The sequence below is a fragment of the Alligator mississippiensis genome, chromosome 5 (assembly GCF_030867095.1).
Source record: "Alligator mississippiensis isolate rAllMis1 chromosome 5, rAllMis1, whole genome shotgun sequence".
In the NCBI taxonomy this organism is placed as follows: domain Eukaryota; kingdom Metazoa; phylum Chordata; order Crocodylia; family Alligatoridae; genus Alligator; species Alligator mississippiensis.
Window position 1 is genome coordinate 9,678,011 of NC_081828.1, and position 17,504 is coordinate 9,695,514.

The 17,504-nt window shown below is 41.3% G+C and overlaps 2 protein-coding genes across 4 annotated transcripts in view; one reads left to right on the forward strand and one right to left on the reverse strand.

Moving 5' to 3' along the window:
- Positions 1 to 1,063: 1,063 nt before the first annotated feature.
- On the reverse strand, positions 1,064 to 5,922 carry MAGOH (mago homolog, exon junction complex subunit). Its single transcript, XM_006259608.4, has 5 exons — positions 5,752 to 5,922; positions 3,554 to 3,612; positions 2,507 to 2,617; positions 2,105 to 2,187; positions 1,064 to 1,319 (listed from the first exon to the last, which is right to left on the reverse strand). The coding sequence occupies exons 1-5, from the start codon at positions 5,873 to 5,875 to the stop codon at positions 1,220 to 1,222; spliced, it is 477 nt and encodes a 158-aa protein (XP_006259670.1). The 5' UTR covers positions 5,876 to 5,922; the 3' UTR covers positions 1,064 to 1,219.
- A 146-nt stretch (positions 5,923 to 6,068) lies between these two features.
- The window catches only part of LOC102569440 (nardilysin), a 47,087-nt gene continuing 35,651 nt past the window's right edge, over positions 6,069 to 17,504 (forward strand). For 2 of the 3 annotated variants that reach the window (XM_059727846.1, XM_059727845.1), the window contains exons 1-7: positions 6,069 to 6,320; positions 8,623 to 8,911; positions 9,284 to 9,365; positions 11,237 to 11,390; positions 14,272 to 14,345; positions 15,474 to 15,569; positions 16,988 to 17,110. In XM_059727846.1, the coding sequence (XP_059583829.1) occupies positions 6,133 to 6,320; positions 8,623 to 8,911; positions 9,284 to 9,365; positions 11,237 to 11,390; positions 14,272 to 14,345; positions 15,474 to 15,569; positions 16,988 to 17,110 (1,006 nt within the window). In that variant the 5' untranslated portion in view covers positions 6,069 to 6,132. The remainder of the gene's footprint in view (positions 6,321 to 8,622; positions 8,912 to 9,283; positions 9,366 to 11,236; positions 11,391 to 14,271; positions 14,346 to 15,473; positions 15,570 to 16,987; positions 17,111 to 17,504) is intronic. The other variant, XM_006259612.4, reaches the window with a different exon arrangement.

Genomic DNA, 17,504 nt, shown 5'->3' on the forward strand with positions numbered 1-17,504 from the left:
GTAGTTGGTACATGCTCTTAGATGCTTCCTCAGCCTGACAGGGTTTTTACACCAAAACACTTGCTAAAAAAATGTTTCCAACTATTTGAGTTGGTCTAATAAAAGATATCAGATTTACCCAAAGAGCCTTGTCTGCCGATGTCCTTAGACCAACTCGGCTACAAGCTACACTCCTCTAAAAAAGCCTGGGGGCAGGGGGTAGTTATCGAACAAAAAAAGCATCCTGCTGTGACTGAGCTAAGTACATAACCTTTAAAATCAGTAGTATTAATATTGAGACATGTTCCACATTTCTTACCAGCTATAAATAATTTTTAGAGGCAGAGCCAGAAATAATTTTCTGTAGAAACCGTAACATTTTCTATTTATTTTCGTATAGTAAAAAGATGTAACACTTAGAAGTTGTAGCTTACCTTGAATTAAACTAAGTAGCTATTGGAGATTTTCTTAACCTTCCCTATTTGCAGACCAGCCTCGTCTCTACCTCTTTAAACATATACCCTGAAATTTTTTTGTTGTTGTAAGAATACACTGCTTATTCAGCACCACTTAGCAGTTGTAAAGATGGATTTTCCAAGATCAAACACAAAGGGAAGGAGATAATTATTTTCTTTAATGTGGATCCATCACTGAAAAGGTAGATAAACCTCTGAAGAGAAGTTTAAGGACCAAGAGCTGCAGTCAGAAAAAAAAGGGTGCTGCCATGAAAGGATGGTTTTGCACATCTTTTATACAGCTTAAAAACCTATCACCAGAAACTAGTTCAGAACCATGACTCGGATGCTATGGGATAATTGTTAAATGATATTCTAAAATGTCATGTAAAGATTGGGAGACTAATTATCTTGAGAGGTCTGCCAAGAGTTTAATAGTAGGGATCTATAAGTCTTCATTTCCTTCACTGCTCCCTCATGCCAGGAGAGACAGAATAGGCAATCAATTTTTTAAAAAAATCTAGACAGTGTATTGATCTACAGAAACTAAAAGCTGCTCATCCTAGATATACAGTAACAAAGGTTAAATGTGTTCAAAGATCACACTCTTCATTTTATGAGCACACAACTTTTAAATTAAAAATACAGATCTGACCATCTTTATTAAAGACATTCACTTACAGTTTGTAAAAAAGTTCTAACATACATAAAAGTTCAGACCAAGAAGTGAGAAGGAATGGAGGGTGTTCTGCACATACTACAATACAAATTTCAAGGTATACTTTTTAAATTGGCTTAATCTTGAAATGTAATCCAATAAGACTAAAGACTAGACACTTAAGGTCCTGGACCAGGTAGTAAAACACTCTTAATCCTTCTGGATCCCTGAAGTACAATAAGAAAAGAAGAAAAAAAAAAGCCCAGTTAGTTTGCATGTTTTTAAAAGCAGTTTATAAAACTGTGCCCTTGCAACCTGATACAGCTTCCCCTGTCCTGTCCCGTTCCCTCCACCCCGCAAGAGATCTGCTTGAAATTCTACAATTCAATCTGCTGTGGGGATTTAATCGCATGAAGCCGGTAAATTGTGTCCTTCAGTCTAAGCATCAAGTCTAATTCACACAGATTTTTCTTTAAAACATACACAACTTGTTTATCACTTACAAAAATGTAAAAACCGTCATTTTAAGATTTCTAGGAACAGGAGTTAAACCATTTAAGTGCCTTTTCAGTTTAAATTAGATGCAAATTTTAGATCCTATTGAAACCAAAGAATTTTTGCTATTGACTTCAGTGAAGTAAGGTGTTTTGGGTGTTTTGGTTTGTTGGGTTATTTTTTTTGGGGGGGGGGAGGGGGGGTTGGAGTTACTCATAAATTTTCAAGCTTTTTTTGTTCAAGAGGTAGTGTTTCAAAATACCTGAAACATTACTAAGTCACTGAGGTGGCATAATATGGTTTGCTGTTTATTATGCCAGACTACAAGATAATGTGCCACTAAAATAACAAGATCCTCCAAAAGAGGGTGTTTTAAACAAAAGTGAATGCCTAATGTTCAGCACACATGGAAGTGCTCCTAATAAATTTAGGAATCTGTTGCAGCTACAAGAACGTTCCTGACGAAACAAGACCATTCTGGTAGAACAAGAAAAAAAATTCTAAGCAGAATACATACTTGGATTGGTTTACATCAATAAGTGAACCGATTTTTGATGTGGTAAAAGAAATGTGTTCATCACCGATGACAATTTCAAGCTCCTAGAAAATAAGCATTAAAAAAGAAAAAAAGTAAAAAAGCAGAACTACTAGAATATTGCACTGGTTACAGGAACGCTTTAAGCATTGAAATAAGGTTTTACATTTCAAAAGCAAGTACTTATGACACCAACACTTTTGGAGTAAACTGTTCTATTATACTGAACAGATAGGTAAATAGTGATATTTTATATCTGTTCAAAGGAAGGATAACTTTTGATTAGTTTACAAATCAATTTTACACATTTATTCTGACCAACCAAAACCCCCCATACATAATAGAAGTACTAACACCAAAGTGGGGAACCTATTGCACACTAACCTGCCGACCAACTCTGTCAGGAGGGGGCCAGAGAGCATCATCTTCTTTCGTTATTTCACTGTCATCAATTATTCTCTTCAGTTCCTCCATCACACTCTTGTGCACATAGGCCTAGAGGCAAGTTAAAATATTAACGTTACATTATGCTACATGCATTCTTTTTCTTTAGCACTAATGAAGCACTCTGGGTGTTGTACCAGACTCAGATAAGCATAAGTATTCCCCTGGGGATACAAGACCACTGAACCCAATTAATTTAAAACCAAAAGCCTGTTTATTAATATTAAGAATTGCCAAATCAAATTGTTTTTGGATGTTTGGGACTCCTGTAGTGTTGGGCCCACACAGATAAATAGCTGACACTAAACATTTATTAATCTTGGGAGACTTCTCCAGCATGGACAAAACCAAAGGCCACAGTTGTCACTATTACATGTTGATCAGAATGTGTCCCAAAGCAAAACAATTATGGGTGTAGCAAAGCAATGAAATTATGAATAATGTCCTTAAACAGGCTACAGTACTTTTAGATGGAGAGAAATTGCACAGTGATCCTTATGGTCCCGCTACAGAGATAAGACTAAGTCCTAAAGTAAAGTGAGAGGCAAAGGGAGAAAAGCAAATCTCAAAAAGAAAAAATAAGGGAATGGGAGATTCCGATGGTTAAGGCACCAGGGTTGGGATTCAGGTTATATGGATTCAGTACATGATGCTGCCACAAACCGTATGCCTTTGGACACTCATTTAAACCCTGCAGTTAAAGCCACTTGGGGACTTCCCAAAGACTGCAACTGGCTTTTCTGTCTTACTGCTCCACAAGTAAAGCAGTGATAACCCCTTATACATGTTAATAAACAAATTGCATTCATCCACATTTGTAAGGTGAAAAACTTCATGGTGTGGGAAACTACGTAAAGTATCTAGAAAACATTCATTTAGAATAAATGCTCAGTCTGATAAATTATGAAAACCAGCTGTTTTGTTCAATCTTATTTGCTCATATTTTATATCCAAAGATTATTCTTGCAAAACATGTAAATGTCATACCTCTTTTCTGATCATTACATCATTTTTGTAATTACTGTTGTTGGCATATCTCAGTTTTCCTGTTGAAACAAAGATCAATGTTTTACTCAACCTTGAGCAGGCAGTGTTCAAAAGGGGTTAATTTCTTTTCATTATTTTGCTAGATTATAATCACATTCACAAGTCTGAGTATAAGAAGGTGCACAAAGGGCAGAAAGATCTGCTGCTGAAATAGTGCGTCTTCTTTGACTAACCGCTCCCCCTTCCAAGGTAGAGAAGCGGGGAAATACCTTTAAAATGTGGGGTTCTATAGTACAGCACTTCTCAGCCTGTTTTGTCCCAGGACCCGTTTGTAAATACTGAAAGCCACTTCCGACCCAGTAAACAGTTTCAGTAGACAACACACAAGTATTCTGGCCCCAAAATACTTACTACACATTACAAGTTAAAGCAGCTCAACGGTCTTAATTTTAAAGACAGAAATCAATATCAATAGAAGAACATAAGCAGCAATATCAACATGTGGCCCTCCATTACTCCCAAATAACATTCATCATTGTGCAATTTGCACAGTGCAAATTCCCAGTGCTCCTCACACCCAACTCATAACTTCCTGGCCCATAACTCCGGACTTACAGCTCATCCTTGCTGGTGCCCTTACACTCAAGCCACAGTCCCCTAGCCTTGTTGGTGCCCCTCACTCCTGACTCCATGGACATGCCAGTGCCCCTAAGTCCCAGGCCACAGCCTGTCCCAGCCTGAAAGAGGAAACCCATGCTTTCCTAAGTTTTTCTGTGACTATTCATGACCCTTTCAAATAATCTTGCAACCCACTTTTGGGTCGTGACCCATGGGCTGAGAAACACTAATATAGCATAACGGCTCATATGGTATCTTTGATACTAGTACAGACATTATTTTGTAGAATTTGTTATCCTAATTAAAAGGCTGTAAAAATAAACCAACTGAACTTGTTATGCATATTTCCACTAGCAACCTCATCTAAAATTTTTAGCCATTGCTTCAATGCGACTGCCTGCCTGCTTGCTTGACACAGAGGGTGCTTTATTTCAACCCTGGATATTTTGGAGCTCATTGTGGGATTCTGTTGAAACAAAAATGGCTATATAAATAATAAAGGGCATCAGCATGATTTGCTCCTGAAGTTTTCCAATCAAAAAGCTCAATACGTTTTAGGATTTCTGAAGGTGGACCAGCTGTTGACAAGATGCTCATCTTTTGGAGGGCTGCGGTTGTAGAGAATTGTAAACAAATGGGAAGGTATCATGATGCCACTTTATACATCTATGGTGTGTCTACACCTTGAATACGATACCCAGCTCTCATCCCCATGGCTCAAAAAGGATATATAAGGACGAGAGAAGGTCCAGAGAAGCGCAGCAGAGACGATTAGTAGTATGGGGGGAGACACTCAAGGGGCCGGGCCTGGGCTGTTTAGGAAAGAGGCACTTGAGGGGAGAGGAGCAGGGCGTGCGGGAGACTCGAGGGCGAAGAGAAAGTCTGTGGGGATTTGGTACCGACTCCCTCAAAACGCAAGAAGGAGCGGTCTCATTTTCTGTTCCTTACGCCATTTATGATTGCAATTTTCCAGCCTTTTACCTCAGACATTTACTGGAAACAAACCCCAGACCTGCTCCAGTTAAAGAAGTTCGGTCTCACCGAGTCTGCCCCATTGCAACAGCCTGGTTCAAAGCGGGATCTGCCCTGCCTGTTAGCTAATATGGTATAAAACTGCAATTTCTGCCCGTTTGGGATCTATCATTTTCACTGCTCTCTTCCCAGGCCGACACAAGAACGAGGGGTCCGCAAACCACAGGAGCAGGCAGGCGGGTTAAAACGAACAACCAGCACTTCCTTGTCACCCGGGCTGTCGCTCCCCGGGGTAGCTGGGTGCTGCCCAGCACGATGGAGGGTGCCCGGTCCACAAAGGGAGTGGAGGAAAGGGGCGCCCGTCACGGCTGAGCAGGGGAGCGAGGGGCATGGCCAGTCATCGGCACTTTCTAGGCCTTAAATGCTGGAGGCTGCACGTGAGAGGGCACGGGGGAGGGGGAAACCCTCTCCCTTGTGCCCGGGCGATGCTGGATCCAAGCCCAGCGGCGGAGGAGCGGGGACGCGGGGCAAGAGGGACCGCGGTGTGACGCAGCCCACGGGCCCGCTCCCGGCCCCACGGGCCCCAGGCCTTGGCCCCCCCTCCTCACCGTCCGGCCGGAACTCGAACTCGAGGAACTCGTGGCCGAACTTGCCCTTGTGCCCCACGTAGTAGCGCAGGTAGAAGTCGCTCGCCATGGCCAGCGAGCGCGCGCGGCCTTGCTGGACCAGCATGCACCGCGTGCCCCCAACGCGGGCGCAGGGAGATAGCGTCACGCCTCACGACCAGGACGGGGAGGACGGGGGAGAGAGGCACGTGACCCGAACGTCACTGCTGGCTGGGCGGGGTAACGGCTGTCCTATTCCCAGTGATCTAAGAAGGTAGCGGGAGGGGGGGGGATAAGCCACGTGACAGCGCCGTCGCGCGCTGATTGGCTGGCCGGGCAGGTGGCCGTTACTTGGCGGCAGTTGGCGACGACGCCACCACCATCATGTCCGGCAGGGCCCGGCCCATGGTCAGCTCCAGCTGCCCGCACCTGCCCTCGGCGCCGCGGGCCGGAGCCGCCAGGGCGGAGCGGCCCGTTGAGGAATCGGAGGAGGAGGGCGAGGGCCGGCGGGCGGAGCGCGGCCGCGGCGACCCCGACATCGCCAAGTCCCCGCGCGACCTCAAGCGGTACCGGTGAGCGCGGGCGGGGGCCTCGCCTGCCCGCCTCGCTCCCCTCCCGTCATGGCCGCGCCTCGCGTCGGTCTTAGCGGCGTGACGTCAGAACGTGACGCCTCGCCAACACTTTCTTCTGACGGGCGCTCGCTCCCTGGCGACTCGCGAAGACTAAGCGACGTAAAATAAATTAAGATGTTTTTGCATACTCATTTACATACCTTTTGGAAATCCCACGTGGTTCTGCGGTGTTGCCAGGCCCTAAATATGAAATTACAGCTTTGGAAGCCCAAAACGACTGTATTTGCTAAAAAAAAAAACTTACTATCCACTGAAAAACTATGCAAATGAGTATGCAAATAAGCCTTATTTATTTTATATGGCTCCCAGTGAGCGAGTGAGAAGTGGGTCAGCCAAGTTGAAGCGTTTCTTTATTTCAAAGCAAACCCCAAAGTGGGTTAAGGCTCCTTGAGAGCGGCGTGGACTCTGCATCTGCTGCATCCGTTGCCTGCCTCAAAGCTTAGCGTACATTTTGGCAATCAGGACTCAGCGTAGAGATGATATTTTTTATTAGACCTACAAAATTTTTGCAAAAAAAATTCTTTAAATCTTGCAAAATCTTCTGCAGAAATTTTGTCGGTCTAATAAAAGATATCATCTCTACGACGAGTCCCGATTGCCTTTTCCTCCAGACCAATACGGCTACGATGCGGATACCTCGTATGTTTTGAACGCTTTTACTGGTATTGATCGTGCATTATACAAGTGCTGAATGTATCGTACAAATGTGATAATTATCATATACCTGGCAACACTGTGGAGGTGGAACCAGTGGCCTCCACTATCCCAGGATGCACTGTTCCTAGCCCTTCCCCCACTGGCATCTGTGCTGCTGACTCTGATGGCCAGGGTGGATGGGGAGCCCCTCTGTGCCCCTGCCCCCCATCTGCTGCACGTGAAGCTTGAGGTGTGGGGGTTCCCTAGGTGGGCATCCAGCAGTCCCAGGGCACTGCGTCCATAGTGGGGGCTGGGCACAGGGTCTGGCCCCCAGGGTCAGTGGGGCTCCCGTGCCTCTTGCTGGCTGCCCCTGGGGTGGTTGGTCCTGGCCTGGGAGCTGTGATGTGTAGCTGGCCTCAGGTGCTTGCCTAGGGTGGCCATCACAGAGGACATTCCAGTTTTCTGCTACTCTGTCCTCTTGATATAAAACCTGATGCCTTTATGTTCTCTTCAAGAAAAAAGTAGAGGAGATAAAGGCATCGGGTTTCGAATCAGTAGAGGACAACTGGACTGTCCTCTGATGGCTACCCTATGCCTGCCTTCCTGCCTCTGGATGCTGGAGCCAGGTCCTTCCTTGGCAGGGCAGATTTGGGATCTGCGGCCCTGTGGCGGGATGGGTGTGCTAGCAGGTGGTCTCTGCACCATGGACAAGCCTGGAAATGGCAGATGGCAGGGTTCCTGCCACACATGCTCCCCTGTGTAGCAATAGGCTGGTGCTGCAGGTGCTGGTGTGAAGGGGGTTTTCCCTCCCCAATGTCTCTGCAGCAGTAGGTACCCTGAGGGGACTCCCATGCCTGGAGCCCATTGGCCTGGAGCCTGGTGATTTGCAGCCTTTGCACCCACATCCTCCAAGCCCTGTTGGTTTGGAGTTCAGGCTTGCTTGCCACTCAGTGGTGGTGCAAACCTGGCACTCATTTCCCCCTTGCAGCTGGCTGCTGCCCCCGCCATGGGTGTCTGCTGTGCAGCACAGCAGCCCTGAGCAGGCAGATGGCAGGAGTAGGGAGCTGCGGGGTGGTCTTGCTGCTGTTTGCCTGCTTGGGCTGCTGCACAGGGGAGTCATCTGTGGCCAAGGGTTGTGGTGGCAGCAGCAAGCAGGCAGGCAGATGATGGCACAGCCTGCTGTAACCCCCTCGCCCCTCCCAGAGCAGGGATAGACCCTGTGTGTCCTGGCTCCTAGCCACCCCTGCTTACCAGCTCTTTAGTGGCAAGTCAGAGCTGTGCAGGTTTACAATTGTATCAACTCTTAACATGCTGCATAACATGACATAGAATTAGCATGTGCCAATTGTATTGTGTAAATTGTTTTAATTGTATTAAATCAGTTTATGTGTAATGTCTGTCCCTAGCCTTGAAGAATAGGACCCCACTTTCTGTGTACTGTACAAATACACTTTTAAGCTAGTTTTTGTCTGGAGATGTCATTAAATGGCAAAAATGTACTGGGAAACTGTCTGGTTTTTACCTTTTTGCCTTGTAGAGCTTCAGCATTCAAAGATTGATTCATTTTACTGAAAGATTCAGCATAGTCATGTAATTAATTTCACAGGTATATCAAATTGCAAAATGGCTTGGGTGTGCTGTTGATTTCGGACATAACTAGCTTGGATGGTGTTACTTCTGAGGAGTCTTCAGAAGAGGAAGATGAAACTGATACTGAAAGTGATGATGATGATGATGATTCAGGAGCAGAAATTGAAGATGACGAAGAAAGTTATGGTGATGAGGATGATGACAATGGTGATGATAATGATGAGAAGCTCAATGATTCTGATGACACAGAAATGGAAGAACTAACAGGAAAAGAAGATACAGAGAAAAATGGTATGGAAAAACTGGTATGTACAAGTGTTCTAGAATGAAAACTTGTTACATGGTGAACTGCTGTCTTGGTCCAAAATACACAAATACTGCAGGGAAACAAATTACTGCTCCATTCTTGTGTATCGGATATGCTTTCACATGTATATGGCTTCCATGGTTAAGTCAGAACCCAGGGTTAAATCTGTGTTGCCGCTGATCATGGACTCAGTGTTTGCTCTCTATGATTCAAAGAGGCATGGCAACAGAATGAAACATCCTGGTCTGTTTCCCTCTTTTGTTCCTGTTGGGCATAGGGTAATACTAATACATGGGTCTCAAGTTATTCCCTATTAGATAAGATATTTTTAGGAGTAACTTCCATTGCTTTTATTGTATTTAATTTGCAGTCTGCAGCTGCTCTTTGTGTTGGTGTGGGCAGTTTCTGTGACCCTGAAGATCTACCTGGGTTGGCACACTTTCTGGAGCACAGTATGTATCATCTGACATTTCAGTCTTTTTCCCCAAAGCAGGAAGTCTGATAGTGTTTTGGATTTATTGTGTTATATAAAACACTCCAGAAAAAGAATACAGGATTATATACCTATTTCAAGTCTTAATTTTTTTAATGGTGTAATTGGTTAAATAAGCCTCAGTGAAAGAGGGAGAGCAAAGCAGACACAGCATATGCACTGCTAATAAAAATTCCTGATTTTATATAATGTATTTCTAAGTTTCCTCAAATCTGGCATGAAAGAACAATTAACATCTAGGTTTAGTGGTTCATTTGAATATATATGACCATTTAGTCCGCTGAGGCTGTGAACAGTGGCTTTGGCAGGGCAACAGCTGTTAGTGTTATGGAAATATGCATTAGGAGTTAATCTGAGCTCATCACGTATTTGGCTAAATGGTAATTTGATAGTAATAACCAACACTTTATCCTGAATCCTTATATTTTAACATTACAGACTTAATTCAGATGTTTGAATATTCAGGTGTTAAAAGTTGGTACAACTCCTTTGATTTCAAATCTGAATTTGGTCCTCTGATAAATGTATATTAAGCTACATGGATATTTAAATTAATGTGTATAGATTTGTATTTGTGTTCATGATTGGGCATGCTGCTTAAATAAAGGAAAATACTTGTAGCCTCTCTCAACGATTCTTTTTCAAAATTGGTTTTGTATACTTCCGGTTCTGCTGGTTAGACCTACCCCAATTCTTGCTGATACTACAGCAGACTGTAATCTGTCAATTCTCTCTAAAACCTTCTTCAAGTGTTTTTTAAGCGTTATGCCTTTTTACAGAATTGTTTTTGTGTAAAACACATGGTATTGTTATGTCTTTTAGGTGCTATGTTCAAATTTCAGTCTGTATTTTGCAGTTGAATGCAAATGTATAGTATATGTTCTATGTTTTGAGGGGTGTTGGTTATAGCTGTGTTGCTCTAAGTAGGCAGACAAGGTTAAGCTTTTATTCCATCCAGGAGAGCACACAAACACCAGCAGGCTCTCCCTCTGCCAGGGTTGTTGTGCCTGAAAGCTTGTAAAAAACAATTTTTCCAAGCATTTAGTTGGTTTAATAAAAGATATCACATTTACCCAAAGAACTTTGTCTGCCAGTGTACAGTGTAGACACTAATCTTTCAAATTCTGTCAGATATCAAGCCTCCTTTTCTCAAGAAACCAGCCATATAGTTTGTAATGGTTGTAGAATAATGATGAAGAGCTGCTGTAAGGCATTGAATAGTGACTTAATTTATCACCGTGTCTGTATCTTTCTAGCAATGGCACTAGAAACAAACTGATTTTCTGTGCTGCTTCCTGTGCTTTGTCTTGCAGACAGCTATTGAGAGTCTGTGTTTTACTTTAGATGAATTCTTTACTTTCATTGATAGGGCTGAAAGTTATAATTGTTTCCTACCATTTCCCTCAATTCTAGACATGGTGAATTAGATAAGCTGTAGTGTTTGCATGTCTGATTTTTTTTATAGTGATCTGTGTAGAAATAGATGGAGACAAGTAGTTTTGCTTATTTTTAAGTTCAATTAAAAAACATACCTAAACCATTTTGTTTAATTTGTGTGAATGATTTCCTGTTCTAACTTATGTTCTTATGTGAGTCATTATTTAAGGAACCTGTTCCCCACTGCTTTATACCTTGTGGAAATGAGTATAAAATGCTACCAAATCAAACAGTAATTTACTCACACTTTGCACGTGGAAACATATGTGTAGTTATACAAACATAATTACAAGATGTAGGGCAGAGAAAAATCAGGCTCTCTATATGTAACTGTGCTTTTCTGCAATCAGAATTATTTAGAATATTTCCCCAATTTTGATTACCTTGTTCCAGTGGTATTTATGGGCAGTTTAAAGTATCCAGATGAGAATGGGTTTGACGCCTTCGTGAAGGAACATGGGGGCAGCGACAACGCTTCTACTGACTGTGAACGGACAGTCTTCCACTTTGATATCCAGCAGAAATACTTTAAAGAAGCACTTGATAGGTAATTTGATCCCACCAAATAATGCATTCAGTGATTTAAAATGGAATAACACAATGTGTATCTGCCTGAGGATACTGTATGTATGACTTTTCATTGCCTCTTTTCAGCCTGATTGAAGGGAGTCTGCCTGTTGTTGAACTTTCATTTGTCCCTTTACTGCAAAATAGGACAGTATGAATAGAAGAACTCTTTGTTTCCTTGGATGTCTCCTTATTTTTTAGGTATCGGATGGGTCTCACAGTAATGTGTCTTCTCTTGGGATTAATGTGTACTGTGCACCTTCTGTGAGGGGAGAAGAGATCTCTCTCTGTATTTACTTCAGAGAACTTACTGTTTATATTTTGGGATCCCATTCATTTCTCCTATTGTTGCTATTGCTGGTTAATTCCATTTATCTACTACTTGGAGAAGTGCATCCAGGATACCGATCTAACTGGTGTCTCCTTTTTAAATATATGGCCTTTTAGACTGTAATTTTTTGTCTATTTAAAAAAAGCCTGGAATCCTTTGTTACACCCTACCACAGTGTTAGTGCCATTAATATGAGTCAACAACATGTATTATTCAGAGCTCAGAAAAAGGTCTTTCATTTACTCACACCAGGCTATCAACCAAAACCAGCCTTGCTATTGGCTCCACCAATTTGTCTGTGCTCCTGCCATAAGGAATTTAAACCTTCTAAGGTGGGGAAATTTAAATATTTTGACATTGCCATAGACAATAGACATTTTTATCAAAGCCATTAATAGGGTAATTGTGGCAGGGTAGCTTCTATAAAATACCACTGTTGTTACCTCCAGAGTAAGGCAAGTATAGGGTACCTCAAAATCCTAGCCTTAGCTGCCTGGTGGGTATTCCTTGGTTAGAGAAAGGCTAAGGGACATCACCCTGACAGAAACATGCCATTTATTTCTCTCTGAGGCACTGAATATCTGGATTCAGTCTGGTCTTTGGATTCCGTTTCAGTGGTTTAAAAATCTTGGGCAGCCTCCACTCCTCCATACTCTTGCTTAGATGTACTCATCGTATGCATCAAAGGTCTTGGTGAGATGGTCACAGAACTCCATGCAAGCGGATTCATCTGACACCTGACTAAACCTCTTATGCATATACCATAAACCAGAGGATATATGGTTACCTACTAATAGGGTAGTTGAACCAAAACTTGCATTAAAACACTAATACTATGGAATTATTTTTTCTATGGGAGTTCTGAGGAAATATTTGGGGCAGAATTCAGTCCTCTGTTAGTGGGGACTAGATTGGCTATTTTGAAGGTGCCCCGGGGATGGGTAACAAAGATTTTAAAATAATAAGGCCAAGACTTTGATATGAAGAGAGGCTAAAAAAGTCAAAGCTAGTAAGAAGAAGAATTAATGGTGATGCAGTATAAAATATTGAGTGATTTAAAGGTAAAGAGATACTTCTATTAATTGTTTTCATCCAAGAATATAGGAGCAGCTAATGAAACTGAGAGAATAAATTAAAAACTGCTATAAAAATTTTGGTGGCCTGCCACAAGATTTTGATGCAGAGTTTAGGACTTTAAGAAGAATTAGGCACAATATATTTATTTAGCTTGTTAATTATTTCACAATAAAAGAGATAATGGAGCAGTCATTCAGCACTTCAGGCATCATTGCTGGTCTCCTTAAAATATATTACAAGAACAGACCAGTTGGTAATTCAGAGATTAAAATTTCTCAGAATTACTTGCATATAAAAATGTTTAAGTTCCAGCACTCTTTCCCACCATCCCCACATCTACACAGATTTCTCAGTACTGCAGTGCATGCATATCCTTTGCATACCACTCTTCTTTCATATCTATCATCCATATTCCTGTGGATGAGAGAGAAAAGATACTGGTAGATGATATACTCATAATTCATGTAAGTATTATCTAATAACATTCTAACTCATGTAACCATTTATGCCTTAAAGCAGAGGTGTCAAACTTCCCTCATACTGTGGTGCTCCTTATGGGCTGGAGCTGGATCCAGCCCAAGGCACAGGGTGGCTGTGGTATATGGTGGCTCCAGCTGCATCTGGCACTGGGCACACAGTGGTGGCAGTGGCTTTGGTATAGAGCAGTGGTAGGGCTGATGGTAGAGGAAGTAGAGCAAGCGTGTAGACCAAGTGCCCTCTTGCTGTGGTGGTGATGATGGAACGAATGGCCATACAGTGACTGGGTCTGTATCAGTCTTCACTTGCCCTCCTGCCACTAAGGGCCACGTCCATTATTTCCCAGGTGTGCCAGATCCTGTAGCAGACCAGAGCAGGCCCCCTAGCTATACCACCAACTTCTGATAGCCTGTCAGTAGCCCTGCAGGCTGGATAAAGCAGCTCTGAGGGCTGTATGTCCAACAACCCTGCTTTAAGGTATAGGGCAATCATTTACTGCCTGAGATTAGGAGGAAGCTTCCCTTAGTAGCCAGTTGTTTGCTAATTTTCATAATGAGAATTGTTAGGCCTTCATTTGAAGCATCTAGTACTGACCATTGTTGGAGATGGCACTGTAGTAGATGGATCATTGGTTGTCTGCTCTGGTCTGATTCAGTTCATGTGATGAAGGTAGTAGATAATCTTTCATCCTTTGGTACCATTTTCTACAAAGTCCAGTTCCACTCCAAAGGGTAGAGGGCCTTGAGCCCTGATTTTCCATGAATATTTAAGAATTGGCTCTGTTCATATTACATTAAGGGTTTTAGACCTAATGGCAAAATAGTTCAGTGTTGTATAATTTTTTCATACTTTTGCAAATCTTAACTGTGAGAATAATGAATATTGTTATTTATTGCAAGCAGATTTTTTTGTTAAAAATAGTAAATCTCTTATTAACAGGTGATAGGAAAAACAGCTATTCTTCTCACTGTTTTAGGTGGGCACAGTTCTTCATTCATCCATTAATGGTCTGGGATGCAATTGATCGTGAAGTTGAAGCAGTTGACAGTGGTAAGAGTAATATGATTAGCTAAAATCTTTTCTTGAACTCCATAGCATTGCCTGTATTGAAGTTTTTGACTGAAAATACGTAGTTAAGATATTCAGCTATTCTGTGCAGCCTGATGCATGGTATTCAATATATTCTTTTTTAACTAAGTCAAAAGTAATTTTAGTCCCTAATTCATTTTTATATCAGTGAGATTTTTTATCAGTTTCTTGAGCTTCATGAAATAGGCACACATGAGTGATAGTAAAGTTGTGTTATAAATGAAAGCATCTTCAGTGTACCATACCTATTATAAGCAGCATATGAACATCCCATAGGAGGACTAAGTTTGTGAGTTTTTGAAGGAGAATAATTAGAGTGGGAAGCAGTGCTGAAAATGAGAAACTTCCTCTTTTCAGAGAAACACCTCTGAGGCATTTCACTAATCAGTTGGAACAAGACAAAATTATTACAAAGAATAAAATAGAATGAGATTGAAAGTGACCTGCAAAAAGGCAAGAACAGACCAGTGCACTTTTTGTAATGCTTCAGGATATATAAAATCTGAAATGTGTGGATTTGAGTAAAAGTTTTTAACAACAATGACTTTTATACTTGTGTTTTTTTGTGTGGATACATATAATTTGAAATACGGTTCATATTATTGTAATTTGTTATTGTTAAGTGATAGGAAAACATGAAATGTCCACACTCAGTTACACTGAAATAATTAGACTGGTGCAACATCATACTTTTAGTTATCAGATGCAAACGCCTAATTCTAAAAGATAATCAAGTGGTTTTGCAAAGGGTTGAGAACTATGACTTTCAATTATAGTTATTGGGAACTGAGATACCTACAGTGTTGCAAGATCAGACCCACATATTTTTTTCCCCGTTCCCCATTGTTTACCCCATGTTCTACATCTCAGCAATGGCCTGACTATTTTATGTTCCCACCTTGCTCTTCTATACTTTTTGCATAATCGCTGCAAGCAATAAACTATTTCACTGTTGCTTCACGACTTGATGAAAAGTACTGCCAGTACTGCCAAATGTACTCTGTGAATTCTCTTTGAACACTGGTGTTAGTTACACTAGGACATTGTCTTAAATCTGAATGGTTTGTGTTAATTCTTTAAATCTAACAGAGTATCAGCTAGCAAAATCCTCTGATGCAAACAGGAGGGAGCTGCTGCTCGGAAGCCTGGCCAAACCTGGGCATCCAATGAGGAAGTTTTTCTGGGGTAAGTTCTGCCTTATTGCTGTAGGACTCCAAAAATTATCAATAACGGAGAAAGTTTTAACCATGGAGAATTCTTCAGTATTACACCAAACTGCCACTTGTTGAAATCTATTAACAAAATTCTTCTTTTTTGAGCATAGTTTAATACTTTGGGATAAACGTTTTGACATAAATGTAGGATATTTTCAACTCTAACCTGGCTATTAGTTAATTATTCATTAGACTGCCTCATGCTCGGATTCATGGTAATGTAGTACACTGGTAATTTAGGGTACTATAGGACAGCTGTGGATCACATCATCCCTTGTCTTTTCTATTATAAATCTTGGAAAAATAGGATTTGCTTCTTGGATATAAAAAAAGAACTTGTAGGTTCACAAGGTCTTAGTTTAGAAAGGTCTGGCAATTGGTTCAGCCTTAGATCAGTAGTAATCTGTGAAGACAGGCTTCCGTGCCACTTCATAACCTTGCAAATGAGGGAAAATGGAAAGAGAATTTACCCTCCTTTTCCCACCCCCTATAATCCCATTGCAGCGGTTCTGCACTAAACCCTTTTGTGCTGCTCCATCAATTGCAAATAAAACCAGTTGTATATTTCGTCAACACGAAATTTAAAAAGAACATGCAGGGTCAGTTACTATACCCACTCCTGAATCTTTTCTGATGATGTTTTCTATACTACGTTCATTTTTTCCTATCTTTATCATATTTTTTCTCCTCTAGTGTTATGAAAATCCAACACAAACAGGGTTAAGAGTCAAACTTAGCATATGCAAAGTGTTGTCCAACTTGAAAAATAAATACTTTGGGAAAGACATTTTTCTCTGTTCTTCAGAGGACCAATGGTCACAAGCTGACAGAGGGAAAATTTAGGCTGGACTTAAGAAAAAACTTTTTTTCCATAAGAGATACCAGAATCTGGAACACACTCCCAGCAGAGGTGGTGCAGTCGCTGGATAAACACCCTGTTGAGGTCGTTTGAGCCCAATAACTTCCTGCCCATGGCAGGGGACCGGACTTGATGATCTTGCAGGTCCCTTCTGGTCCTTTGATTCTGTGATTCAGTATATTTTTAAAGGCTATTTGTAAAAATGGTAACTAGAAGATTTTGTACAAGAATATTATTCTTAAATTGTCATTTCTTTAACTCTGGATTTTCCAGAAGTTGTGTTGATGCATTTCACCTCAACCTTAGAGTAGTTAAAACATTTTTCATATGTATATGTTTTATATCTTTCTGTTTACCCCCATGTATTTATGATTTAAACATCTTAAGTTTCATCCTGCATTACTTGCACAACAAAAACTCGTACTGGGCGTAGTAAACTTCTGGTACACAGGGAATTGAAAATTAGGCTCTGTGATCAGAAATGCCGTGGTAATATGAAGCCAGATAACAAGCCACTTTAACATTCACAGGTAATGCAGAGACCCTAAAGCATGAGCCTAAAAATAGGAGTATTGATATCTACACCAGGCTGAAGGACTTTTGGCATCTCTATTACTCTGCACACTATATGAATTTAGTAGTTCAATCTAAAGGTAATATCAGTTATTGTTTGAGTCTAGAATATGTATACTGCCTTTAAAGTATGATCTGTTTCTGTTCCAGTTCAGAACTTATTGATTAGATGATAATGACTCTACTAGAGTTATTTGTATGGCTTTTTAAATTTATTTAGAAATGCCAGTATTTAGCTCCTTTTATTTACATTCCTTAGTCTGCACGTCACGTCTGGCAACCACACAGCTGGGAAATTTAGCTCTTTTGAATGCCGTATATTACATTCCAAATAATTTACTGGGTGGGTACCTTGTATCAGACCTTATTACATAGGAGCTCTCTTCTTTGAATGGATATTCGTGATTGCATTGCCTTTTTTAATATTGTTAGAGGATTGCATATAATGAAAGGTCATACACGTAATGCTTAGCA

Coding starts and splice junctions, on each gene's coding strand:
- MAGOH (XM_006259608.4), bottom strand. CDS start 5,875: ATGCTGGTCCAGCAAGGCCGCGCGCGCTCGCTGGCCATGGCGAGCGAC. Junction 3,613..5,751: donor GTTCGAGTTCCGGCCGGACG/GTGAGGAGGGGG, acceptor TTGTTTCAACAG/GAAAACTGAGATATGCCAAC. Junction 2,188..2,506: donor CTGACAGAGTTGGTCGGCAG/GTTAGTGTGCAA, acceptor CTTATTTTCTAG/GAGCTTGAAATTGTCATCGG.